The sequence below is a fragment of the Cololabis saira genome, chromosome 16, assembly GCF_033807715.1.
Source record: "Cololabis saira isolate AMF1-May2022 chromosome 16, fColSai1.1, whole genome shotgun sequence".
NCBI classification, from domain to species: domain Eukaryota; kingdom Metazoa; phylum Chordata; class Actinopteri; order Beloniformes; family Belonidae; genus Cololabis; species Cololabis saira.
This window is the reverse complement of record NC_084602.1, coordinates 30,054,045-30,081,997: the sequence shown is the minus strand read 5'-3', so window position 1 is coordinate 30,081,997 and position 27,953 is coordinate 30,054,045. Positions and strand designations below refer to the sequence as shown.

Sequence of the window (27,953 nt, the reverse complement as noted above, 5' to 3'; positions counted from 1 at the left end):
TGCAGAGCCCTCACTCACCACTGCACCTCATATGATAGAGTTGGATGGCCGTCTTTGACGACGCGCCGTCTCATCCACTGGTACAGTTTTATCTATAAAGCAATCCTTGGTCTACTCCCATATTATTTATTCAACTACATTTCCAGAACCCACGGCAATTACTGCTTGCGTTCCAATGATTTATATCTGCTAAACGTGCCAAAGGTGCATTCCGAACTAGGTAAACACTGTTTTAAGTACGCTGCACCTGCTGCCTGGAACTCCCTACAGAAGACACTAAATCTGAAGGATCTCATCACTGTTGGAAATTTTAAAAGCCGTATGAAGGATCTTGCAGCAGCTACTTTTCACACTTGTTGTTGTTTTAATGTAAATTCTTAATCTTGTGTTTTAACCTAGCACAATTTTTTATTTATCTTGTTGAGTGTTGAGTATTTTATTTATTTTATTGAATGAGTTGGTGGTGTCTGTTTTTAATTGTTGCACTTGTTTCTCTAGCTGCCGTCTTGGCCAGGCTTCCCTTGAAAAAGAGGTCATTGTATCTCAACGGGACCAACCTAGTTAAATAAAGTTTAAAAAAAAAAAAAAAAAAAAAAATATATATATATATATATATATATATATATATATATATATATATATATATATATATATATATATATATATACAACTCGAGTACTGCATATATACAGTAGTACTAGTGGTATGTACCTCTGGACTGAGGACAGCTGTACTGTCGCTGGGTACGTCTTCATAGCCCTTGTTGAGGTAACTCTCTGTTTCATGGACATCACTGCCCTCACTGGGGTACTTGCTAAAGGAGAGGTGAGGGCTGCCGCTGGTGTGGGACAGATCGTACTTGGCGTCGCCCAGATCTGACAGGGTGCAGGACATCCTCGGGGAGCCATTCTCGTCCTGATATGGGGGGGGCTGGAGCTCATCCAGTGGAGGCGTCCGTCTCATCCTCTGGATACAGTTGGCTGGTTGGGAAGAAATGACCATCATCAACTTAGACACATTACTACAGTATCAGCCATAAACCTCGTAAGGTTTGGTTACAACTAAGCTATGACAGCTATTAGTGAGTTTAATGCACCAGCCTAAACATAAAGGATCTTGTGGGGAAACTACGCAACTGCAACCACTCCTTTGTGAAACATAGGACAGCAATGCTTGTTTTACGTCATGGGACAACACAATTTGCACGAGATAAGACCAAAGACTTTAGATGCTAATAAAGACGTTAGATGCTGAAAATGCAGAAAAGACTTCCTCCTGATATCACAGAAGGGCGTGCCAACTAAAGGAAGGCCTTTCATGACTTTCTGCTGGAACATTATTAAGATAATGTCATGGTTGGTCCTCCAGCCTTCAGTGGTTTTCCACTCCACTCTCTCCTGCTCTCTCCATCTGCCAGCCACACCCACCTCGTTAGCCACGCCCACCTCGTTAGCCACGCCCACCTCGTCACTCACTCCTTTCACCTGCTCTCCCAGCTGCAGCCCCTCAACAATCAGGACAGCATAAAAGCTCCACTCTCCTGCACTCTCACTGCCAGATCGTCCCTCTGTTTGTAGATGCAAGACCTTCCAGCATTCCCTGTCTTGACCTCCCGTTGCCGACCCTGCCTGTTCCTGGAATCTGCCTTGTCTCCTGCTCTCCGTTGCCTGACCTTGTCTTCCGAACCTGACACCAGTTGCTGCCTGATCCATGTCTTGCATTCCTGCCTGCTCTTCGTCCCTGTGGAGGGTAATAAAGCAAACCAGACAAACTACCACCGTGTGCTCCGTGTGCTGCATTTGGGTCCAAAACCTCACCCCGTAACAGATAATTGTGATTTGTCAAACTGGCTCAAAGCTCCAGCCCAACAATGATTACAGGCCCGGCCCTCGAAGGCTTTAGTTCACCACGTCACCAGTTCAAATGTCAAGAAAATCAGTTCAAGTGATCTTTCTGAGATCTCAACCATGTTAAAACCATTAGGCCACAAGCTACTCGTACTGCAACTCCGCCAGAACCCCGAAGGCAGTCACTTTCGATTCATATATTTTATAATCTGTATATTTGAAATCTTTTCTTGCATAAAGAAAAAAAAACAGTTGATTTTAGAGCTATAAAACTCTCTGAAAATTGCCTTGAGTGTAAATGTTTATCCGTACCTGTGCTTCAATCTCAGTGTTAACAAAGGTTCTCGTTTCTGGTAAAATACATATTTAATTCTGTTTATCTCAGACTTCCTTCTTATTCTGTCAGATGGATCTTAAGTTGCCTGTCCTCGTGATAATATGCTCTGTGAGAGAAACCCTGAATGTACAATCTAAATAAAACATCAAATATTCACCATTAAAGAAGTGTCCTGAATACTTAATTCATCTGCCACCGATTTCAAGCCGCTCACCTCTCTGAATGATTCAGTTGCTGCAAGGCAAAGAATAACCTTATGCCGGATGCTTCTGTTGCTTCAAAGCACCTTGAATGATGTCGTCAGCTGCATTCTCAAACCTTCCTCCCTTGTAAAATGTGAATTCACAAAAAACTGAGCAGCAGATGCAAATACTCCCAGAGGGACACTGGCGAGGAATACTTTAAACCCTGCCTCTTGCAAAAATAACAAAGAAAACATAGAATAAAGAAGAAAATAAGTGTGGGGGAAAAAAAAAAATCTTCTCATGCTTCTAACTTTTGGAAAAAGCCAACCCTGTGATGACGTAATTCCCCTACAACACAATTGTTCCAGCTTTCTCCCAAGTTCTGGAAACTTTCACTTTTAATAATGTAAGAGATACACCAACTCAAAGTGGCACGTATCAGCGGCAGGAAAGAGGCAAAGGAGTCTTAACTAAGTGTCATGGAGGGCTTGATAAAAGGAGCAAATCCATTTTGAGCTGCTTTTTCCCCGCTGAGCCGGGGGCGGTTGATTTTGATGGAAGCTGCTGTGTTAAAGCACTATTCCTTTCTCCAGCCCTCTAATTGGGATGGTTACCATTTCTCCTCTCGCGCACCCACCCGTGCTTCACAGAGTTTCATCCCCTCTATAACAGCTTGTTTTGCCTTGTTGTATCTCTTAAAGTGGGAAAACTGTTTTTTTGTGAGTCTTGACTGTGAACTCTGAGTAATGAGGAATATCTGCAGCTGCACTTTATGGTCCTTTCAAAGGCTGTAAAAAGGTTGGAAGAGCACCTGACCTCCTGGCACCTTCTAGCAGAGACTTCACTGAGCAGGAATTCAGAATCATTATTAACTATTACTATTACAAGCAGACAAGACCAGTCCCTCGTTGGAAAAAGGTCAGTCTTGGTTCATGTGATGCGGATGTCTGAGGATTCTGTGCTCAGCATGTATGTATCAGATATTACCATTCTTGTAGAGGACATTTTTTAACCCCTTTTTACTCTAATGGTTCTCCAAAATTCACTTTCTATTCAGCAATAAAGTTATAAAAGCAGATTATGGATAGTTTTGGCCCTTTAGTGTGGGAATCTTCAGTGTGGCATTCAGAACATATATTTAGTCTTTACTGCAGTGAGATCCACCTTAAAATAATTTACCTCCTGTGCTGTTCAAGTCCAACTTATTTGCTCATATTCCCTTTTGTGTATTTTCCCGCTCTAAGTGGAGCATGTTTTTTTACATTTTTACATTTTTACCAAAGGTCAACCATGGTTTAGATCAGTGGTTCTCAAATGGGGGTACGTGTACCCCTGGGGGTACGTGAAGGCACTCCAGGGGGTATGTGAGATTTCAAAATATACATATATTTAAAAAGTAGCATCCATGCAAAAATCCTTTAAAAATAAATATTTCATAAATAATTGAGGAAAATATAAGTCTAAATTCATAAAATTAATTTTATCTTCAGGAGTAGGCTATTCAACTCATTATCCTAAAACTTCAGAGTATCCCCCACACCAGGATGGTTCCACCTAACCGGCCAAATGCCACCTGGCTTCACCTGTCAATCACTTGGACCAACAAAGGAGTCGTGGTTGAAGCATAGCAGCAATATTTTTATGTTTAATAAATCAGTTACTGATGGCACAGTGCTCTGTTTTAGGTCTTTTTTTTACAACCAAAAGTGCTTTGCGCTGGTTAGGGGGTACTTGGCTGAAAAAATATTTCACATATTTTCACATCACTGAAAAAAGGTTGAGGACCACTGGTTTAGATGGTCGGAGTTTGTAACAATTTTCAACAACAATCCAGTTTCTCTTACTAAGGCAAGCAAAACTGTAAATAATTATGACGAAAAATTAATTCTTAATTCTCTGGATACAGTTTATTCAGCTTTGAATATATTGTACTCCAATCTGCTGTTAGTTAACCAATATATATACCATCTCATATGAATATAGAGTATAATAACCTAAACATTTTCCCTGTGATACATATTAATAGAGAACAGGAAGACGTAAACAATCAATAAGCATACAATATTCAAGTATTTAAGAACTGTTGTATAGAATAAAGTACAACTATATAAAGTAACTTGTTGAATCCCACACAAGCAACACTTTTCATGCTCTCTTGAGACCCATTTTTCACTCAGTAAAATAAAAAACAACATAAAAACGGATGAATTGTTGATGTTGTGATGAAGTGGAAACTGGCTGCACATGTGGAAACGGAGTCAGGATGGAACAGCACTGCAAAGCAGCAGCCACATTTATCAGAACAGCCAGGAGGAAGGTGAGACATGAGCTGGATCCCGTGTTAATGACCACTGGTCCATTCAGTCTGGGACCAGAATGCTCAGAGCTGAATGCCCCTGAACCCACGTAGATACTTTTTCAAAGCTGTTCATCCTGTAGCCTCCATGAGTCTTCCGCTGCCAGGTTCAGCTTCATATAATCTGTGTTACTCCTGCATTAAAACACATGAACAAACTCTGATGTTATGTGCCTATTGATGTTGCAAGCTCAATATGTTAACGTGAATTTTATATGTTTAAGCTGCCTGCACATTTTTAGTTCACACAAGTCAGAGTTGGCAGAAAGCACCCTTGGTTGGCACAGCGGGGTACGCAATGCTGTGTGAAGCGTGTGAGGCTGCAAAACGTTGTCATGCAATTTCACCGAAAATTGTTCAGCTGTATTTTTACTCCTTGAAAGTTGCATGAATAAACCAAGCATGAGTACTTATTTTTTTTTCGTTTGGGATTTCTTTCTTTCTTCATCCATCATTTTTTGTAGATTTATGGGTATGTGTATGCCATTTAATTTGCAACTAATCTATTTCAGCAAATTACACATTTAATGAGGCACAAATTGTCTTGCTTGTGTAGTTTATCTGAGATGTTTTAATGAAAGCTCTTCAAATCTTCTGTTGTGCACAGCAAAGGAAATGTATGCCATGCTCCCAAACAATTTATCTAATGGAAACGCATACAAAGTGAAAAATATTGGTCCAAGCACATAACCTTGTGGAACGCCATGATGCCCTCCACTGTGTACAGGAAACTTCTAATTTACATGAACGAACTAGAACTAGTATCCAATAAATATAACTTAACGCTTCTATAACAAAGCATGTGCAGTCCCAAGGTGTGTGACTGATTCCATCACGCGCACAATCAAGATCCATACATTAAAAGTGCCATTTCAAATGCATTCACTTAAAATCAGCATGGCCAGCCGTCCTAATCCTAATGGGGTGTGGGGGTGGGGGTATTAAGGTAGACATAGTACCATCTTTTTTAACCCTTGGGCTGTCTTCGGGTCAAGGGAGGGTGAAGGGAGAAAAGAAGGAAAGAAGGAAAGAAGGAAGGAAGGAAGGAGGAAGGAAGTAGGAAAGGGAGTAAGGAAGGGAGGAAGGAAGGAATGGAGGAAAGAAGGAAGTAAGGAAGAAAGGAGAAAGGAAGGAAGGAAGGAAGTAGGAAAGGGAGTAAGGAAGGGAGAAAAGATGGAACGGAGGAAGGGAGAAAAGATGGAAGGAAAGAAAGAAGGGAGTAAGGAAGGAAGGAGAAAAGAAGGAAGAAAGGAGGAAAGAAGGAAGGAAGTAGGAAAGGGAGTAAGGAAGGGATAAAGGAAGGAAGGGAGGAAAGAAGGAAGTAAGGAAGAAAGGAGAAAATAAGGAAGGAAGGAAGGAAGGAAGGAAGGAAGGAAGGAAGGAAGGAAGGAAGGAAGGAAGGAAGGAAGGAAGGAAGGAAGGAAGGAAGGAAGGAAGGAAGGAAGGAAGGAAGGGAGAAAAGATGGAAGGAAAGAAAGAAGGAAGTAAGGAAGAAAGGAGAAAATAAGGAAGGAAGTAGGAAAGGGAGTAAGGAAGGGAGAAAATATGGAAGGAAGGGAGAAAGAAAGGAAAGAAGGGAGAAAAGGAAAGAAGGGAGGGAGGAAGGAATGGAGAAAAGGAAAGAAAGAAGGGAGGGAAGAAGGAAGGAATGGAGAAAATAAGGAAAGAAGGAAGGAAAAGCAAAGAAGGTGATAAAGGAATGAATGACGGAAGGGAGGTAAGAAGAAAAAGGACTAAAGGAGGGTAAAAAAGGAGGAAAAGAGGAAAGGAAGAAGGAAGGAGAGAGCATGGCAGGAGGAAAGAAGGATAGAAGAATTGGGTCACTTTGACCCAAAGACAGCACAAGGGTTAAGTAGGTTGGATCTCCGTGCTAAACGTGTAGGACGCAATGTGTAGAGTTTTGCATAACTCCACCCTTCCATTCGCCGTCTTCCTCCTCATTTCTTTGAAAGTTAAATCTGAATGAAACATGTCACTGGAATCAAAAAAACACCTGTCACATTTCACACTGAATAACATTCAGATGTTCTACAATAACTGAGAGTAAATCATTTATTAAGCTCCATCATCACTCTGAGTGACGCACGTTTAGACAATGTGGACAAAATGTTGGCATTTGAAGTCATTAAATAAATTCAATTATTAATGAAATGACTTCAATATTTAATCAACTAAAACCCGTGATGGATTTTTAACTTTGAGCAAGTATCAACCGGAATGGTGAATTAACAATTCACACTATGATGTGCACTCCCAGGTTGTTTCTCTAATTTTGTTGTGTTTTGTCATTTTGTTTGTCATTTGTTGATGTTTTCCAAATCTCTATGGGTCATTGTAATAAAGACATAAAATGATATCGACCCTTTCATCTTATTTGCAGCAAAAGCTAATGCGAGTCTAGATTCTGATGAGGATTGACACCGTCTTGGAAATCTTTTTACAGAAGAAAATCCAATGATAAGCTTTACCACTGTGCACAATCAAGAGAAACCACGTAAAAGGGAATTGCTCTGTGCACCTCTGTGACACTACCCTCATCTAGCGGTCACGGCAGGGCACTGAGAGCAGTGAAGAGCTCCACAAGAGCCCTGATAATTTAATTCCTTCTGCCCGCTTTGTGTTTTGTTATGTGGAGTGGAGCTACGAGAGCATGCAGCCGCTTTGATTCTGCCGCTCTGGCACAATCCTCCTCATGTATAATACATATGTCCTGGGGACAAAGCCGTCCAGACGCACAGACACAAGCAGCAGCGGGTGCCAAGAGAGAATATTACAGGTGCCTCCGAGCTTTTACAACTGCTTGCTTGAATTAATGAAATTAATGTCCTTCAGCTGTCAAGGACAATCGTGGAAACAATCCACCGACGTCTGCATTTCTCATGATAGTTTTCCTTTTTTTCTTCCGGAGTGGCCTGATGTCACTGCTGGCACGAGGCGGCTGCTTTGTTGATGCTGATCCACAATGGCTTGCTGGGAGACAAAACCGCAGCCATCAAAGCCGTACCACAGGGAGAAAAATAATGAGCCCCCAGTGCTTTCCGCCAGTGTGCAGCGATGGAAAGATGGAAGATTTTCACTTCGTTTCCACTGCTGGTCACAGATCCAATTACTGCGTTCTGAATAACAAGTAATCATCATCTGATGATTCAAGACTTTACAGGAGCGGCAGAAATAACAGCATTTCCTGAGATGTGTTTCCTTGGTAGCTCTTTTATTGTAGACGCCGTGTGCCAGTTTTTTTTTTTTTTCTATTTAATCCTTGACACCTTTAGGTGTGAATCACACAATCACCCACACACTCAACGGCAAAAACACAAGACCTCCCACTGCCCCAATTTGCAGCTGAAGTTAAATGTGCACTGTTGAAAACACTCCAACATTTCTGTTCCTGTTTTGTTTGTTGCAAAGCTACATGGATGATTGCCTGACTGGCAGAAACCTGATATGAATTCAAAAAAATGCTACAGATTTCCACGCAGAGGGGCACCTAGGAAAAAAAAAACAACATATTTATGCTACCAAAGCTCATTATTATTATTTTTTTAATCCTTTTTCTTGTATATCTTGGCTCTATTGTTGTGAAATGGAGAAAACAAGAACAACTTAACCAAATATTTGTTGTTCTTCTGAAAAATTCAAGAAAAATATGAGTTGGTGCATTATTTGCGTGAGGACATTATAATCCATCTGTGGCTGAACTGCTTCCAGCAGATGTGTTTTATTTGCAATCATTGATTCAGCAGAATACTACTTTGTGAATTTTCCGCTTTTGATCAGTTGATTCTTTATCTTTTGTTAGTTTATTTATTTTTTTATTCTAAAGCTACCCCACTTAAGGTTTGCTAGCAAACTTAACTGCTGACATCTCATTTCATTTTGATATTCATTTAGAAATCCAAGAGAAAACTCCAGTTGCAGGTTGTCAAAAGCTCAAACTTATTGGAGGGTAAAACATTAATAATATATCATTTGAAACTCTTCGTTGGACATCAAAGGCATTTTGACAAACTACATACATATTCATTTTTTTAACACACACATTGTATTAAAATGAATCGTGTGAAATTAGAACTCTTGTTTTCTCTTCATTGTGTTTGATCTCATATTCAAAGGTTTAAATCGCAGACACACTTTTAGAGGGATAATGAACGGTATAATGATTTATTTCAGTAAAACTGCTGCAAGTGAAATCTGTAAAATCACAGAAAATTTGTCTTAATGACTTTATTACTTTGTATATCTCAAATTACTCAATTTCCACATTTGTTATGTAATTGGTTACTTTAACTTAGGTTTCTTACTTTAACATGACTTTAAAAATCTGGACAACAACAGGAACGGTGACAGGATTTGACTCTTTAAGTGTCTGCTTAACAAAAAGTGGCTTTAATGTTGAGGAATATGCTTGTTTACCTGGAATTACCTGGAAATCTCAGAGCTGCACTTCTCCTTTATGGAAGCATTTACTTTAACACACTAAACAACTGAGGACGAAAGAGGCCGTATAACATTTACGAGGACAGCGTTTGCAGAATAACAAGCTTGTGTTGCACATTGCATCCGGGCTAATGAGGTCAGAAACACACCGTGTACTCTGTATTTCTCAGCTGCGCACTGAAACGTCACTTGAAATGGATTGCGCCAGAAATTGTAGCCTTAGAAGAGTCTTGCATGACCCAAAAAACGGTTCACACACAATGCATCATCAAATGCATAACAGGGAGCTACGCGTATCAGGATGTCCCTCCATAAAACACTGTGAAGAGATGCCAGCGGTGGACTTTTACACCTGCTGCCTGTATTTTACGGGACTGTAGCGGCAGATTGGAGGGCAGGTTGTGTGAGGAGGATAACTGGAGGTTTTACAGGATTTTGCAGCATTAGCTTTAAATGATCATGTAAAACTAGCTTAGTAAGTTCGTTCTGGCTTTGCTGGAATCCTGTTTCGAAGAGACGATGCTCAGATGTCTTCAACCAAACACAGAACTTCCCAGAAAACTTGTTAAATCTTAGCTAACATCCATGAGCTTCATTTTTTTGTATACTGTTTTGAGTTTACAGTATTTGTCAGTTCCTGCCCTACTTTAACTTTTTGTTTGTGTATATCAGTTGGTTTTGCTTTACACCTTTTTTTGAGTTTGTTTTTCTATCCTCATCTCACTGTTTCTGTTTTTCTTCACATTGCATCCTCGGCTTTTCCTGTATCGAACCCGGTAACCTTCAGACATCTTTTGCAATGATGCTGAGGCTTTTTTTTTTGTTTTTTTTTACTGTCATTCCTTATATTTGTTTTCCACACCTCAGTGTGGCCTTAGTGTTTTTTTAAATGTCCTTTCGATATCAAACTTCAATAAAATATGTGTCTTGTGTGTGAGATCTCTTCCTGTCAATCATCCCAGCCTCGTTAGTAAAAATAAAAGGTAATACATTTCCAGACATTCCCATGGGAGCAGAGCAGAGAAACAGGTGTTGGTTAGATGACGGAGTGGAAATACAGTTATAATACAGGTTGACTGACAGCTTTAAGTCTTAATTTAATGAGAAATATGTGACTAACATCTATTATAAACTAAAGTCAAATACTGTTGTGAATCCACAGTCTTTAAATGTACAGTTAATTAGATCAAATATCGTAAAGACAACAAACAGTTAACCTGAACTTGGAACTCATTCATTAACAGGTTACATCTCATTCGTCTCATATGTACAAGTAACAATGCCAAGTTGGTCCGTGTGCAAATTAAGTGTTAAAAGTTAAGTTAAGTGTAAGTTAAGTGTTAAAAAGCTCTAAATCAGTATAGTTTCTGGTAAGGTTAGCAGCTAGGCATGAAACTGGTATAAATCTTCTAATCTATAAGAAAGTGAACAATCTAGTTTCATTTGAAAGACTTGAACATGTTTTCTCCCCCTGCAGTTAAAGGATGTATTTCTTCTGTGATGTTAAATTAATCAAGAGCTCACTCTTCCAGTCTGCTTCTGTGAAAGATGACGCAAAGAGGTCAGCGCCAGCGATCCTCAATTAATGAAAAATTAAATGAAAACTTAATGACAGGAGCACTGTGCTGGAAAATGTATTAATGTGACGGGTAGAAAAAAAGAGGAAGTGTGGCCGTGCGGATTGTGCAGACAGCTGACTGTTTCGTAACCCTCCCACGGAGAGTGTGCTGAACAGCAGCCTCGCTTTGATCACTTCTCCAGATTAACAGCGTGGATCTGTGTGTGGCGTGTTTGTGTTTGTAGGTGTAGAAATGCACAAGAGTCAGATTTTTCTAGTGCTTACTGTGGTGATGAAAGGGAGATGTCAGAATGTATATTTTGAACAACTTATCATTGAATTACCACAAAAAAACCACCAACCCAAAAGTGAGAATCCCCGGCCTACCATCATCGGCCGAGCCCTCGCTGCTGTAGCCGTCGTAGTCGGCCGTCAGAGGGCTGTACTTCTGCCGGCTCTCCCAGCTGAAACCTCCCATGTGTTTGGGGGCCGCCTTGGCTCCTCCCCGGAGGCCTTGGGAGCGGCTGACCGCTTCCTGATACTGACCCATCAGTTCGTCCTCGCTGTCTGAGGATGAGCCCTGCAGGTCGGGGTCTGAGTAAGCCTTGTCTGTGGAAGGAGAGAATCAAGAGGTGAGTAAAATCTGGGGAAGCGGCAGCATCTGCCGGCACCAGAGCTGCATCTCACAGGAAACCTGACAGGGGAAAAAACGTTTACCCCCAGTCCGAATTATTCAGAAAGAGATCTAATTGATCTAATTCAGGGGTCGGCAACCCAAAATGTTGAAAGAGCCATATTGGATCAAAAACACAAAAAACAAATATGTCTGGAGCCGCAAAAAAGGAAAAGTCTTGTATCAGCCTTAGAATGAAGGCAACACATTCTGCATGCATCTATATTAGTTATAACTGGGGGAAGATTTTTTTTTTTCATTATGCACTTTGAGAAAAAACTCAAAATGTTGAGAAAAAGTCGAAATTTCAAGAAAAAAGTCGAAATTTTCGAGATTAATGTTGAAAGTACAATCTCGAGAAAAAAGTCGAAATGTCGAGAAAAAAGTTGAAATGTTGAGAAAAATGGAAAGGAAAAAGGAAGAAAGAGAAAAAAGGGAAAAGGAATAAAAAGAGAAAAAAAGGAAAAAAGAAGAAAAAAAGGAAAAAAAAGGTCAAACATTTTTGAAAAAGCTCCAAGGAGCCACTAGGGCAGCGCTAAAGAGCCGCATGCGGTTCTAGAGCCGCGGGTTGCCGACCCCTGATCTAATAGATCTAATAGATCTAACTTGGTGGTTAAAATTTAAGTCTGATCGATACTGATTTGCTCTGTGGACATCACATAAATTTATCCTAGACATTGAGTGACTTTTTTGCGGTATTATGTCAGACATCTATGTACGGGAGACCTGGGACAGGATATATGGAGACTGTATTTGCAGGCAGACAATGTGGAACCTTTGAACCTTTGAACTTCAAAACCCAACATCTAAGTTAACCAAGAAACACCGGCTGGCTCAGCGTTCCAACATCAGGAAGAAGGACTTTATGATTTACGAAATAAGAAAAAGAAGATGAGAAATAAGATCGTAAGAAAGCTGGACAGCTTGAGCCTACGTGACCCCTAGCCAAGGCTAAGACGACCTCCTGAAAGTCTGCTAGAAGATGTGGAGGAAGTGCCACTCACAATACTTGCTGGAACATCATGAAGACCAGTCAGCTGTACAGTGCAGCAGCGGTGATGCTCGAGATGCTTGGCTACAAGATTAACACCACAAGTAAGAAGCAGAGAAGCCTGGAAACCAAGATCAAGGCCACATGGACAGAAGTAAACCAGATGTCCAAACAGTTCAAAGATGCAATGAAGAAACAACTGCCAGGGAAGTACCACAAACTCTCAGTACCTGAGGAATCTGCCAAAGAAAGAGTCATATGCTACCGGACTAAGAAGATACACCGCAGAAGTTGTATCTGTATCTGTATCTGTAGCTGAAACCAATTCCAACCCAACTGAAAAAGTCACCATCAAGTGTGGTATGTACCAATGAGATGCTTTTCCCCAAGGGCGTAGGTTTGCATAGGGACGGTAGGGACATAACACTACCAACTTTTCAGGAGGCTCAAATTGTCCCCACCAACTTTTAAGCAACCTCATTTGCATTATATAATGAGTTCAGATATATAGGTAATTTAGATTGTCTTCCCAAATGTTGTAAGGATAGAATTGACCCTACCATCAAGTGAATTATTTGCATTATGTTCAGACTTATATTTACCCCTTTTCACTTGCTGAATTTGCTGGTCCATTTTTTTTTCCTCAAACGCACGTTTAATTGGCTGATGGTCTTAGACAAATGTTTATTTTTTGCATTTGGATAGTTAAGAGATTATTAATAAGTACAATTAATACATTTATTGTGTATGTTAATATAATTAAGGTTATGTTCAAATATTGCAATTTAAATTGCTAATAAAATCCTGGAATATTCTGAAAGTTTTCAAAATGTTTCTTTAGTAGTTTTTGAAAACAAAGGTTTGAATCGAACCGTGTATCAGGTGAACTAATACACATGAAAGTTAGTATAAGTCAATACAGATTTATTTTGCATTGATCATTTAGCCTATCAATTAATTACTGTAGGTTCATATTTGTGACCCCCGTTCACCCAATCTGTTTGGTCTTTTTAATGTCCTGTCCCCAGCAAAAAGTGTACATGCAGGTTATGCTGTTATGTCGTCCCTACCAATGTTGCTCTGCCACCAACCCCACTGCTGTTCTGCATGAGTCTAAACCCTCTCAGCAAGATCATCAGAGAGTAGCTACAGATATCAGCTCAGAAGCGGAGCAATCATCAGCCACCTCCTCTACACGGATGACATTAAGCTGCATGGCAAGAACGAGCAAGAGCTCACTGATCCCCAACACCAGGACGCACAGCAGAGATACCGGTATGTCATCTGGGCTGGATCTATGCGCTCGAATGGTATTAAAGAGATCATAACTGAGGGGGTTGAACCACTAGAGGGCAACATATCAGCTACAAATACTTGGGGATCCCACGGGCAAAAGGATGGAGGCCAGGTTCTACCTCACCAGATGTCTAAGAGACGATCCAGCACATAATAGCATGTATGATGCAAGATGCTGGCTTGTAAGCATACACTCCAACCAGGAATAGTGCAGGAATATCTGCACTGTGTACGAGTGGAAAGAATTCAAGGGAGATGCAGTGTCTCCAAGAGAGGTGGAGAAAGTGGTGGCTGATAAACTCCAGAAGCTCTCCAAGCTACGAGAGTGAGAACAAGGAAGTGCATGAGGAAGTGTGCAGCCTTAGGAACAGAAAAAAACTGTGCAGGTCTGGGAACCTCAAGCTCCCAGACCTCTGAGGACAACCGCTGGCAGAGGAATGGGAACATTTTGTATATTCAGCTTTGGCTCATAAATTGACTAAACTGAGACCTAAACAAATGAAGATAAGCTAGATCATAATACCAGCCCCATCTATATGCTTTCTAACCAATTGAATCTCCTTTCTTTGTCTGGTTGATTGACGCAGACCAATAATTTACTTGTCCAAAAAAGATGTGTAGGTTGATTGATAAATTGTTCATATGTGTGAAGTATGTCTGTCTCTCCCTGTACTTGTGGGGTTGCGTCAGGAAGGGCACCGGACCAATTCGATTTGCAGACTATGATCCGCTGTGGCGACGCTTCTGCAAGAGGGATTTAAACTGAAATGGTTGGTGAGCTTTATAAAAACTTTAGAAACTGAAATTCTAATGTATATTATATTTCAGTTATGTCCCACGATGTGGTGAGTGTCATACGGAAGAAAACTAAATATATATCTGCTACATTCAGGCCCTCTGCTAGGACTTTTTAATATTTTGAAAATAACCTGTTAATAAAACAGCTTTTTCAGAATATTTGCTTTTCCAACAGAGACAGCTGTAGCTTTGTATTAGTTCCAGCAGGGGGCAGCAGAGCTTTGAAATGACTCCAATAGCTGCACCTTATCCCCAAACATTTCCTTTACCTCTCCAAACTGCTTTTTGTTTGTATTTTGCCAAGTGATTGATTACATAACACATCACAAAAATACTCTGGAAGTCGACTGCTATTGTTTAAAATACACAAGGGAACACAAGGGGAAGTTTTATTTTACAATGCCGTATAATGTTTAGTATTTAATGATATCAAAGTAAAATAGGAAAAAATGTTGTCACTGATGTCCATTAAAACAGTAATTGTATAAATAGTTGACAGAAACAAAAAAGATTTCAGTTAGTTTGCACTTTTCCTCTTTTTTTGTGCTGCTGGTGAGTAAAAAAAAAAAAAAAAAGAAAAGAAGAGCCAAGTCCCTTTGTGGGCTCCCTGGGGCCACCAACCCTCAGAACCTCTGGTTCCCTGTGGACAGATGAGAGACAGATAAACAGCACTACATCTGTCAGCGGCTGTTATCCCCTGGCCAGTGCCACTAGGAAATCCATGCAGAGGTCAGACCTATGCTGCCCGAACAAGTGGGTGTTCAGATCGACACAACGAGCAACAAAGCCTTTGGAAACTGTTAATTTTCTAAGAAGCAGTGTTACAAATATAACATTTTTTGTGGCTATGTTACAAAAAAATAGTTTTTTCTTTGTTTTTTAAATTAAAAATGAACAATCAGCCCTTGCATACTTGGTACAAGTGATGATGGGCTTAATGACATGATGAGGCCAAAGCATAAATAAATGGCTCACCTTGGAGCTCGGTGTTTTTCCTGAAGTCATCAAGGCACTGAAGGCTCTCTGGGTTCTCTAGGGCCAACTTGTTGTTGAGGTACCAGAAAAGAAGGGTCATGAGGATGATGAAGAGCCCAATGGCTGTCAGAAACCCCAGCACCTCTGGAGAAACTGGGACACAGAAATGCAGATGTTTTTTCAAAAGCATTTAATACGAACACAGTTCAGCCTCTTTAACTAAAACAGGTCGTTCTTGCCTAAACCAGTCTGTTATACCTTTACCTGCTTTTTCTAAATTAAAATCAAGAGTTTAGCAGGAAAAACACTTTGATACTTCACTGTGAATCGTTAAGACAAAAAGAACATCAGTACAACACCAGATCTGTCAGACCCAACAGGCTGCATCTGCTTTTTAGAGTTAAGTTCAATGAGGAAGTGAGGAAAACTGCATTCCCGTGGCTCCAACGGTGAGTAAATCTCCACTGACTGCCGTGTTAACAAGGCTTTGGCATTTGCTATATTTCAGTTTTTATGTACCACATCAGGTAAAATATATAAAGTCATAAATGTATGCATAATTAGGGAATAATCTAATTACGCATACATTAATAATCTTTTGATTGATAGCCAGCAAAGCTAATGAATAGCTGACATTACTTTAGCTATTTAGTGCTTAGCATGCACCGTCTTGAGTTCTGAGCTGTAAATCAAGACCCGAAAAAGCTTAGTCAGTTTTATTTCTGAGATATTGTTACGGGGTGAGGTTTTGGACCCAAAGGCAGCACACGGTGGTAGTTTGTCTGGTTTGCTTTATTACCCTCAACAGGGACGAAGAGCAGGCAAGAATGCAAGACAAGGATCAGGCAGCAATCAGTGTCAAGTTCGGAAGACAAGGTCAGGCAACGGAGAGCAGGAGACAAGGCAGGATCCAGGAACAGGCAGGGTCGGCAACGGGAGGTCAAGACAGGGAACGCTGGAAGGTCTTGCATCTACAGGACTGTCTCAGAAAATTAGAATATTGTGATAAAGTTCTTTATTTTCTGTAATGCAATTAAAAAAACAAAAATGTCATACATTCTGGATTCATTACAAATCAACTGAAATATTGCAAGCCTTTTATTATTTTAATATTGCTGATTATGGTTTACAGTTTAAGATTAAGATTCCAAGAATATTCTAATTTTTTGAGATAGGATATTTGAGTTTTCTTAAGCTGTAAACCATGATCAGCAATATTAAAATAATAAAAGGCTTGCAATATTTCAGTTGATTTGTAATGAATCCAGAATGTATGACATTTCTGCATTACAGAAAATAAAGGACTTTATCACAATATTCTAATTTTCTGAGACAGTCCTGTACAAACAGAGCAACGATCTGGCAGTGAGAGTGCAGGAGAGAGGAGCTTTTATGCTGTCCTGATTGCTGAGGGGCTGCAGCTGGGAGAGCAGGTGAAAGGAGTGAGTGACGAGGTGGGCGTGGCTAACGAAGTGGGCGTGGCTGCAGATGGAGTGAGCAGGAGAGAGGGGAGTGGAAAACCACTGAAGGCCGGAGGACCAACCATGACAATTATGGCTTATTGTGCTGTGACTGTACTAAGAGATTGTTTGACCATTGGCCTGGAAGGGTTTGAGGAGCCTGTAGTAGCTATCTTTGCTCTATGAAGGCCAGGCCTAACCAGAGAACAGCTGGACTGCCTCTGTCTCATCAGCTTCTACCTAGTGCAACAGCTGGCTTTCACCTCCAATCATTTCAGGAAACTAACTTTACTAAAGTTAACTAACTGGACCACTAGCCACCATTTGAAACACGTGCTACCAAAGCTGAAAGTGGCGTAGCTCCACTGACACCTTGCCCGTCCACCTGCCTTTATTCATGAGGGGCAAGACATGACTTTGGTTCAGCTCTGGCAGTACTTGTTTTGGCAACAATATTTTGAATGCTGGGCCAATGTTGGATCATAATGAATGTAAATTAATTTTAATAACCATCATAGTTAAGCCAGGCAAGCTAAAATAAACTTGCGGTAACCAAATTAAGGTGGGGTTGTTCCACTGGTTTCCAGGCCTGCTCGTTTCTCCCATTCGCAAAGTAAAAGGGGAATAAATGCTGAAAGAGCCCTCTTCAGAAAATCTTGCAATTGTCCAGCTCTTCTTATACTATACTGTCTATGGTCTGAAACATCTAAAGCTTTAACCTGAATCAACTTAGCTTCATTGAATCCCTTTAAAAATGTATAATCAAATTATTACTTGTGTTTTGAGTGCCTCGATTTTTGTACAAAATGAGCAAAGATATGCTTATTTGTAAGTTTCGATTGAACTTGCAGGCAATCTTAACAAACACTTGATTAAAGATTATAACATGACAGTTTGAAGTGAAATCACATTTCCAATAGCACACTGTATATTAATGATTTCCAACACACACACACACACATATATATATATATATATATATATATATATATATATATCTATAAAAAATATTAATAAACATTGTTTTTCACTGATCCAATAATTTATTTACAGTAGTTTGTGTCACAAGGTAGCATGTTAGTCCTTATAAAAGTGAAAGGTCCAGCAGAGACAAACAGTGTGAGGCTGCCTCTATGTAGTGACACAACCTGTTGGTTGCCATAGTAACAGGGTCAGGTGGAGCATCACTTCAGATTCCAGACACACAGGCGTGTCGGATCTCATTAAATGCTACATGAACTGTCGCACATCAGTACATTCTGTTCGGTCCGTAACATAACCATCATTGCAGATGCAGACAAGATTTGTGCAACCAGAATTAACTCTGTTGATGAATAAAGTCTGGCTGCGTTCTTCCCCTGTGAATGCACGTGCACGACCTTCTACCACACGGATGACCTTGTATTGTCTGAATGGAAGTGCTGTCAGGAGGAGCCTCGGGGTAGGATGATAGTTATCCGCTCGTCTCTTTTCTCACATACAGATAATTTCATTTCACAACCATCAGAAAGGTTTGCCTTCTGCAAAAGACTGCTTTTAGTCTGCACACAGCCTCAGAAATTAATCTGACATTCAGCTCTCTTTTTATTTTCACGTTTGGGAAAAAAACTGTTAAGGTGAGTAGCTAATCGTTTCAATAAGAACTAATGTATTTAACAGTGTTATATTTGTCAACTGTCTCTTATAGGCAAGGCATCAGTCTTCATGTGAGGACAAGACTACCAATGCTACTCAGACGCTGCCCTTTAAAACAGCAGCTCAAACCTGAGGATTTAAAAAAAAAAAAGAGAAGGAAGAAATTCAACACCATTTTCTCATTTTCCACAGAGTGGCAGAAGAGGTTTAAATCCAGAGTGTAACACAGTGAATACAAAATCCCTTTTCAAACACTGCCCACATCCAGTTGGTTACTGAAAAAGCAGCACCAATGTCACAAGCAGCACCAATGTCAATACAGACTGAGGATACGGATTCATGAATTGTGCTGTGCACCCTGTAACCCTGCAGACAGGACTTAATAATCACGACATCTTTCTTAATCAATACCTCCAGAGAGACAACTTGACACATCATCATGTTCATCATCAATATCTCCGAAACGTCTCACTATGTGATTACAGTCCAGCTCTGCACTTGATGCATTCATCATGGACACATCTGACCTCGCCACAAACGCTCATGACAAGGACAGAGAGGATGGCAGAGGATGCAAAACGAAGCAAGGTTGAGATCCATCTTTCGCAATGTTTGTGACGTAAATGGCCCATTTTTCTACTTACTGTAGGAGTTAACATATAGTAAAAGGAGATTTATTATTTCCCTTGGTCAATTTCTTGACAAAACCTCCTGAGGTCTTAATGAAATGTCTTTGAACAAGTTTTTAGTCAAATAGCTGCAGAAATACAGTATAGAATCTCCCTTTTCTATCATATATTTACAGCACTGTTCACAGCAGCAGGTTACATCTTGTGCCAGGTGCACCTAATCTTTTTCTTTTTAACAAGATATGGATCCTCAAATGGAAATGGGTACGTAACAGACAAATAGGTGGATACCTGAGTATTTGGAAACACTGCAAACACTCAAACAGATCTTAACAAATAAAAGCTCTTTTTTTCATAACATGTTCCTTTTAATTTTAAAATATCTTTTTGTGAGACTGGGCTGCCAAAATACAATTAAACCGCTACTGACTGAACATCAAACCCAAGAACACAATTTATTAGGCTTGAAAATGATATCATCATCTAAAGAAGCACTGAATTATCATTTCTCCAACAACCAAAATCCAAAGTGCGACTCTTTTACTGAAGCAGAACACCTTTTGCCAAAGTCTTTTCTTAGTTGTGGCCTTCCTGCAATTATTAAAAGACATGAGTAAGATGAAGTTATTAAAAAAATTGTTTCGGATGACTTGACAGATTCTTTGTGCAAAGGAAATTCATTGTTCTCTTCACACCACTGCTTATTTTCTGTGAAGAAAGACGCTGTGCGACACTAAAGTCACTGGAAGTTAAAGTCTATTTGGGTCGAGCGAAGCCGGCAGCAGCCTCTGCGCAGACAGAAGATAATGTGCTCATTTGGCCTGGAAGCAGATGACATCTTATTTCCCAGTCATCCCTGATAATGATGTACTTACCGTTATCTATAATTTCAATATAATGCCTGCCCGCAACAATTAACTGCAGCAAACCATTAGTGGCACCATGGAGACGCTCCCTGCCCACACGTGCATTCACCCTGGTCTGTTATTATGTTATTATTATGTTTACTTTAAATCAAACATGAATGAGGGAGTCCTTGGGAGACTTTCAAGCATCAGGTTCAGCATGGATAAAATTCAGGCTTATTCAAATATAACTAAAAAGGAAGAAGAGAGAACAAAGAATATAACATGCTTTCTTTGACTTTTCTTTTCTTTTTTTTTCAAATGTTTAAATTCATAGGCCGTTGTGTCTGGTTGTAACGACCTGCGTGGTGGATGGGAGCCTACAGCGTTTTGGTCACATGGAGACGTGTGAACAGGAGGTGTCGTGTCCTGAGGGAATGCCTGTCTGTTCACGCAGCAGCTCGTCTCTGTTGACTGAAATATTCGCAGTAAAGATGGCTGGAGCAGGAGGGATCCTCATCTGCAGAATTCAGCAAATGCCACAAAACAGTATGAAGTAGAATATTAAATCCCAGAAAACCACGGTCAATTTCACCCTTCACTTTGGACATACTGACTTAAATCCCAGCATCTGCTTGAATCTCAGCATAAAGTCATTCAGGCTTTACTCTTCTTTCCCATCCCTTCATGTCCTCAACAAAAAAAAGGAGATTCTTTCTGATGAAAGCCACCGGAAATGCTGCATAACCCGTGCTGAAGCACAGTGTGGGTGCTGCGTGGTGATCGCCGTCTAACACCGTCGTTCATGTTCCCTTTTGACTTATTTCACTAAAATCAACTGGATGCCATTAAAATACTGACATTAACCTTTGGATAATGTGTGTGGGATCGCCTGATGACTCACCGGAGTTAAAAACAGTAATGGACTTTGTTACACAAGAAGTGGCCGGAACATTAATGCGGGGAAGCAACCTGGTCACAGTTAGAAAAACTCTGCCAGAGGCTGTTAGATATCTGACATCTACTCATCATTTACTTAAGCAACACCTGGCAGATCGTCATGGTGATGACTAGTAAGAAATATATGTTTCATAATCGCATCTTAAGAAGTGAATTCACAGAAAAATACAGAGAGATAAATCAAACGAAAAGTGACTCTTGTATTAACTTCACCAATGGGGAGTCATATTAGAGTGTCTTTGTTGATACAGCAGACATCTGTTGTTGGGGGGCATCGTTAGCTCTGAGGTTATTTACTTTGTTTTACTTGGCCGGGTAAAGATTTACTGACCTCCAGCTCCTTATTCACTTCATGTAAAAATAAAGCACCACGTTGCTGTTGGCTGTGAACCAAACTGTCATCCTTGCGGCTGGAGGATGAACTAAACACAGCAGGCTATTTAAGCCGACCGTTTTGATATTCAACATTTACCCAACGGAAAAACCATCCTTAAAAATTATGCACAAGGCTGAATCCAATTTTCATAAAACTGTCATGCTTTTATTAAAATGATATATGTGTTAATGAAACAGAAAACAAAATATGAACATTTATAGCAGGAGGTTTTTTATCCCATAATTATCCTGGTTCAATTTAGCATCAAACACAGTGGCAGGAAAAAGTATGTGAATGCGTGGTTTTCTGCTTTAATTTGACATAAAATATAACCTGATCTGCACCTAAGTCACGATAAGGGAGAAATGCAACTTCTTAACTTGGGTAGCACACTAACAATGTGAAATATTATTCTGGTGTTCATTGAGCACACGTGTTAAGCATTCACAGTCCTAGAGGTAGCAATGTCTTAAAGCACGCACTGAATCAGACCATTCAAGATGAATTCATCTTCACAGAACTGCTTCAGATCAGACATTTTTGTAGGATGGCAGGTGTGAACGGTTTCTCGAGACCAGATCCCTGAGCGGCTGTAACACCCAGCGATGGTGGACAGTCACCACGACTTTTAGTCCATGGGCCAGATCAGATATCAGTACCACTCAAAGTCACAAAACTTGCTTATAATTTTTGAAAATATCCATGTCTGTATCTGTAGATGATATTTTGGTATGATAACCCTTCCTGAGTGGCAGCTGTATCATCCTGTATTTGCATGATAAAGACCAGTTTGTGACATCAGCCTAGTGGCTGTTACATTTTCATAGGAGCCTAATGATGCTCTTCTAGTTTAAGGCTCACAATGACCTGTAACAATGATATACTGTAGTATGGGGTATATTGTACATTTCCTGAATCCTTATGGTCCTGTGAGTATTCCAGTTTTTGTATTTTGTGTCTTTGTTGTTCCTAGATGACACAGGGCTAAAAGATAGTATATCTTTTAGGTGAAAATTGTGTAAAAATGTGTGTTGTTTATAGTTTGAAGAGCTGCAGTGACCTCGATGTTGGTCAGGAAGATTCACATCTTAGCTTGAATGAATGCTTAGAAGGTCCCCTTTGAAATGATACCAAAGACAATATTGTGAAATATTGACAGATATCCTGTACATGAGTCTAAACCAGGATATGCACCAGCATCTGAAATGTAATTTTCTGAAGGGGGTGGCTAACTTCATGAGCTGAAACAACCTCAAATCATGATGCTCCCTCCACCGTGCCTCCCCACTGGGAGGATCATTTGATGTTGGTAGGCAATTGTAGACTCAAAAGTTCATTAGAAGGTTTTAAAGATGACGCGTTACATAGAAAATTCTGCAATTTGGAACTTAACGTTGCTAAACAGTGACTTCCTCTTGACACTACGAGTTCATTTTTAGATCTGTCTGCATGGTAACGGTTGCTATTATCAAAGTCAGAAAGCACAAAACCACCTCAAAAAGCACAAGGACGCCCACACACTCCACAGGCAGCCCGTGAGCACTCTCAGCGCGCCCATGCACACTCCCACACTGTCAGACTCTGCTTTAGAGCACAACGCCTACGATGTGTCCGCAATCTGTTCACACATGCACGATCACACACACAAACACACAATCTAAGATCAATAAATTACATTTGAAAAAATAATAATTAGAACAAGTGCAATAAAAGAAATGTTAAAAAGCACACTTACACTTCTGTTCTGCAACCAGAACACTCAGTAGGCTGCTGTTCCCCATCAGCACCCTCACAGTGCACTTGTTACTTGCGTTTGTTTAAAAATGTCAGGTTTATGAACACGGATGTGCAATAAGACATGTCACTGATTCCTAAATGTGCAGACTTAAAAAAAACACAACTTTGGTTTCCCAAAAAAAAACATTTTAAGAGGGGTCACCATTAGTATCAACAGATAACGTCTACTCTCTCCAAAGCAGAGCTGGACAACATGTTTTCCTCATTGTGCCTTATTCTGACCCAGTTAGCGTGGACAAAGGGCCACTCATCCGACAACTCTATCATCCTTTTTCTTTCATAATCAGATGAAGCTTTGCTCAGTTTCAAAAGCTGGCACGGACGGTTTTAATTAACTGCTACCGTACTTCTCATATGTGGATTACATTTTCTGCATGCATGTTAATTTGGAAAATGTTTTCAAGGTTTTTTCTTCTCGTCATCACAACTTTTATTCCAAGTGGGCTTCAGCCATCAAAACCACTGCATTAATGACCTGTCACTGGAGAGGAACTGAACTTCCCACATCCAACCCACCTGTGCTCTAGAGACATAACATAAAGTAGAATAATTTGTAATTTTACTATTACCTATGCAAAGTGTATATTTGACCATATAATCAAGCATTTTAAATAATTGGCATAATTATTATGATATTATCAAACCCACTGCAATGTTAGCATTATTATTTTGTGTGTATATATATATAGACACATATCATAGTCATAGTGCAAGCCAGCCACAATAATAAGAGCAGTATTGTTGTCATCCTTTTTGTGCACCTGGGGACAAATGTGAAGAAGAGTTGAGCTCTTGTTGCTTTTAAAGACAAAAAAAAGAAAAACAGGGGAGAGCTGGACACATCCCATCCAGTCTGGTCTGCTGAACCATATTTGCTTTAAGAAATACTGCAGCATGAGTGATGGATAGTTTGAAAGCTTGCTGTGACAGCTTAGCTCCAAGCTTGAAGAAGCAGCAGTACGATTTCAGGAGCCATTCTTTTATATTTAACAATTTCAGTTCAGGTTATTTTATCAGGAGGGTCACCTTGGTCGCGTTGGTCGTATGGGTTTCTGTTGGAAGCCAAAGTATGACAGTGAAACCACTGATTTTCTATAAGTTTCTTAACATTAATTAAAATGATAAAAGAAATCCATCTGGTGTGCAAATGGCTTGAACGTGTTTTTATTCAGTGAGTATGGGGCGACTCTGGATACAAGCATGTATTTACATTTTTTTATGGCCCATCACCGACTTTTACAGACAGAAATAAGAACATGGAGCAAAACAAAACCAATGCAAATTCAGGAAAATATTGTTTTTCAATATTTATTCATAAAATGTCATAAAACAAACCAGAAATAATGCAGGCGGGTCCGTGTGTCTGCATGCGTGTTATGACCACTGTGTTGTGAGTTTGGTGCAGCCTTTGAACCCATTGTGACAGTAGAGGGAGGTTCCCATTTGAAACACATGACCTGCTGCCATCCTAACGGTTGTTACTGAACATGGCGTTTTATTCAGTGCCAAGCTGTTTTATTTCTGGTCTCGTTCAACGCCACCATCCATGTTCCAGCAGCCGGTGTTGGTGAGTTATTGCAAATGTCTATTGAATCTGCCCATACCTGTCACCCTTTAAACCCGTAGATAAGTCCAAATAGTCTGGTCAATATTTTCAGAACAATTAAATTGATGTCATATAGTAAATAAAAAAATTGTACTTGATTCGGTTTGTCCCTGAAACAGCTCAGTTTATTGTAGTCATGCAGATTTATGTGGGATAGTTCAGTAGTTCTGGGAACGTGGAAATAGTGCAATTCATGCAAAAAAAAAAAAGGACAAAATTTTGTTTTAATAATATATATGATATACTGTATATATTAACTGAAACTTAGATTTCAGTTTTGTTGCGGTGTTATGTGTACTAATAGACCATGCTGACTGGCTCTGGCCGGCCCAGAGGAGTCCGACAACGGAGCTCAGTTAAGCAGCAGGAAGTCTGTACTACCCGTTTGCAGGACTTCCAACTCCTATATCTGACCCTTGACATACCTCATGTGGGTGTAACCTTAAACATTCAAGAAGCGTCCTCCAGTACACACCACTACATGACAAATTATGGGAAGTGATACATCGTCACATTCAATTGGAGATGGTGTAGTGGACCCATGATCTCTTAGCACTTCACAGCAGCTAAGACACATTAGTTTACATGCAGCAAATTGAGCCGGCAGGAAGTCAGGCACAGAAGCCCGCGGATTTTCAAAATAAAACACCATTCATGGACTTCAACTCTTTAACACTTTAACTTGTGGAGGTTGTGGAATATCGATTTTGACAGCTGTTGAATAGATATAAACCACTTACAAGGACATGTAAAATTTTTTGAGGTCAAAAAGCCTTTTTTTTTTAACTTCGCTCATGCTTATTATTATGGGCATGCCAAGTAGTGGCATGACCATATTGCCCAGAATGGCCCAAAGGGCAATGTTGCTAGCATTTTGCTAACAAGCTAAAGTCGCAAAAGTCCCACTGCGCACCAGCGGGTGTACAGCATGACCCCGCTCTGATGTGGGAAAAAAAAAATCCCCAAAAAATAAAACACGCCCGAAAAAATGAGGAAAAACATGAAAATGAAGGCGATATATTAGTATACAGCAAAGGTTTCCCTTTTCTTATTCTTATTATTCCGCACGTTTTTTCGTCCGTTAATGCGGCCCGAATCGCACTGGCACCCATGCATGGCATACATCGTTGGATGCGTCTCCATCGTGCCTCGATGGGCATTACTTTGCTCAGTCAAAAGTTTTACCGTGGCAACGCTAGATGCCAAAAAATTAAAAAAAGCAAAAGATTCGGACGCTTATTGCTCGGCCGAACTTTATCGTAGAGACATCGTTAAAAATTTACAAACACTCGGCCCAATAGGCACTAAAGGACCGTACAACCTCATGATGCCACTTATTACAGTTTTTGCGATATTTAACTTTCAATTTAAAAAAAAAAGTCAATTTTATTTTGGAAGCTTGTTGCTAGGCAGCGGTTTATCGTACAGACATCATTACAACATTGACAAACCCGGGACATATTGTACTACAACATATTTTAGTCTCATCATGTTAGCTATTACGCTTTTTGAGATATTTAACTATTCTGATTTTCAAGCGAACGGAAATTTGGACTCTTGTTCCTCAGCAACACGATATCGCAGAGACATCGATCCAACGTTAAAAGGCTCGGGACGATGTGGACTACAACATACTGAGGTTTCATTAGGCTGTTGTTTACAACTTTTGAGATATTGAAGCCAAATTGTCCCATTCTATCCTATGGGGCTTGTTACCATGGCAACAAAACCTATGCATTTTTATGGGGGAGAATGAATAAAGAGTGAATAAATCATCCGTAAATGTGCCCCGAACCGCAACACGCATCCAGGCCTTGGTTTGGTTTATTGGCCATTATTAATAACCCCAAACATGGCAAGAACCACCTCCGACAACCAAAACAATATTAAACAACCACTACAGCCCCAAACCAAAGCAGCGAGAAGGGACGAACGGGCAGTATGGCATGCCCATATCAAAATTATGGTTTTCTTTAACTGCCTTGAGATGACATTAAAGTGAACTGAATCGAACTTATGATGTCACAAATCCAGTCGAGCAGGCAATGCTAAGAAGTGCTCCGCATCTGAAACTGAAGTCAGGAGGATGTTGTAAAATAATGATTAAACCTAATTACTATTAATAATTCATGAGATTCCCATTCTGTCTATTTTTCTTTAATGTGTCCCTAGAAACACAATGAACACAAGAACGCAGTACAACAACACTGAAAGCACCGCAACACTAAAGACAGGAAACAGAGAATGAGAGTGGAATTGATTAGGAGAGATTAATGATGAATAGTGACGAGGAAGGTGGGGGGTGGGGGGGTGCAATGCAGGAATCAAAGGTCGGCCTCCAAGAGCTCTGATCTGCCCTACCTTTTCTGACGCAGATCAGCTCATGTACTCCACAGTTACGCTCTCCACCTGGAAAGACAGCGCAATTTCAATGAGCCACATGGTGATGGAGGGAACAAACGAAAAAACATCCCTATAAAACATTTAAATAAGTTACGACACAGCCAGACAAACTCTTCGTAAAGGGTAGGAATAACACAAACGGCAGACACGGACATGGACTTGATGGTAACAGTCAGACCTGGGTGTCGAGTGTACAACCTTCTGCTATTAACACTTTCTGCTCTGTATGTTCAGTGTGTGTGAAATTGAAATTAAATAGCAGCGGAAATATGTCGATCTGTTGTTTATTGCCACCAGAACAGGCCATTGATGGACAAATGGCAATTACTAAGTGTTTTCAGATTATTTTATACCTCACCCTACCATAGGTTGCTTTATTTAGAAAGTAATGATGCTTAAGTTTTGGTAATAAAAAATAGTCTAATTTGACAGAAAATGTGTGGTTCATGTAACAACTTCTACAGGAAATGTATCTGTTTCTATAGCTCAGGGGTCGGCAACCCAAAATGTTGAAAGAGCCATATTGGACCAAAAACACAAAAAACTAATATATGTCTGGAGCCGCAAAAAATGAAAAGTCTTGCCTGCTTGCCTTAAAATGAAGGCAAATGGCGAAAGGCGAAATGTCGAGAAAAAAGTCGAAATGTCGAGGAAATAGTCAAAATGTTGAGAGAAAAAAGTCGAAATGTCGAGAAAAAAGTCGAAATGTCGAGGAAATAGTCAAAATGTTGAGAGAAAAAAGTCGAAATGTCGAGAAAAAAGTCGAAATGTCGAGAAATGTCGAGATTA

General features: G+C 40.1%; 1 protein-coding gene across 2 annotated transcripts in view; it reads right to left on the bottom strand.

Moving 5' to 3' along the window:
* LOC133462368 (synaptotagmin-14-like) overlaps positions 1-27,953 on the bottom strand; it is a 51,989-nt gene that overhangs the window by 12,423 nt on the left and 11,613 nt on the right. For both annotated transcript variants that reach the window (XM_061743584.1, XM_061743585.1), the window contains exons 2-5: positions 27,123-27,170; positions 15,454-15,606; positions 11,108-11,329; positions 712-980 (exon numbers count right to left, since the gene is read on the bottom strand). In XM_061743584.1, coding sequence (XP_061599568.1) covers positions 712-980; positions 11,108-11,329; positions 15,454-15,553 — 591 coding nt within the window. In that variant the 5' untranslated portion in view covers positions 15,554-15,606; positions 27,123-27,170. The remainder of the gene's footprint in view (positions 1-711; positions 981-11,107; positions 11,330-15,453; positions 15,607-27,122; positions 27,171-27,953) is intronic.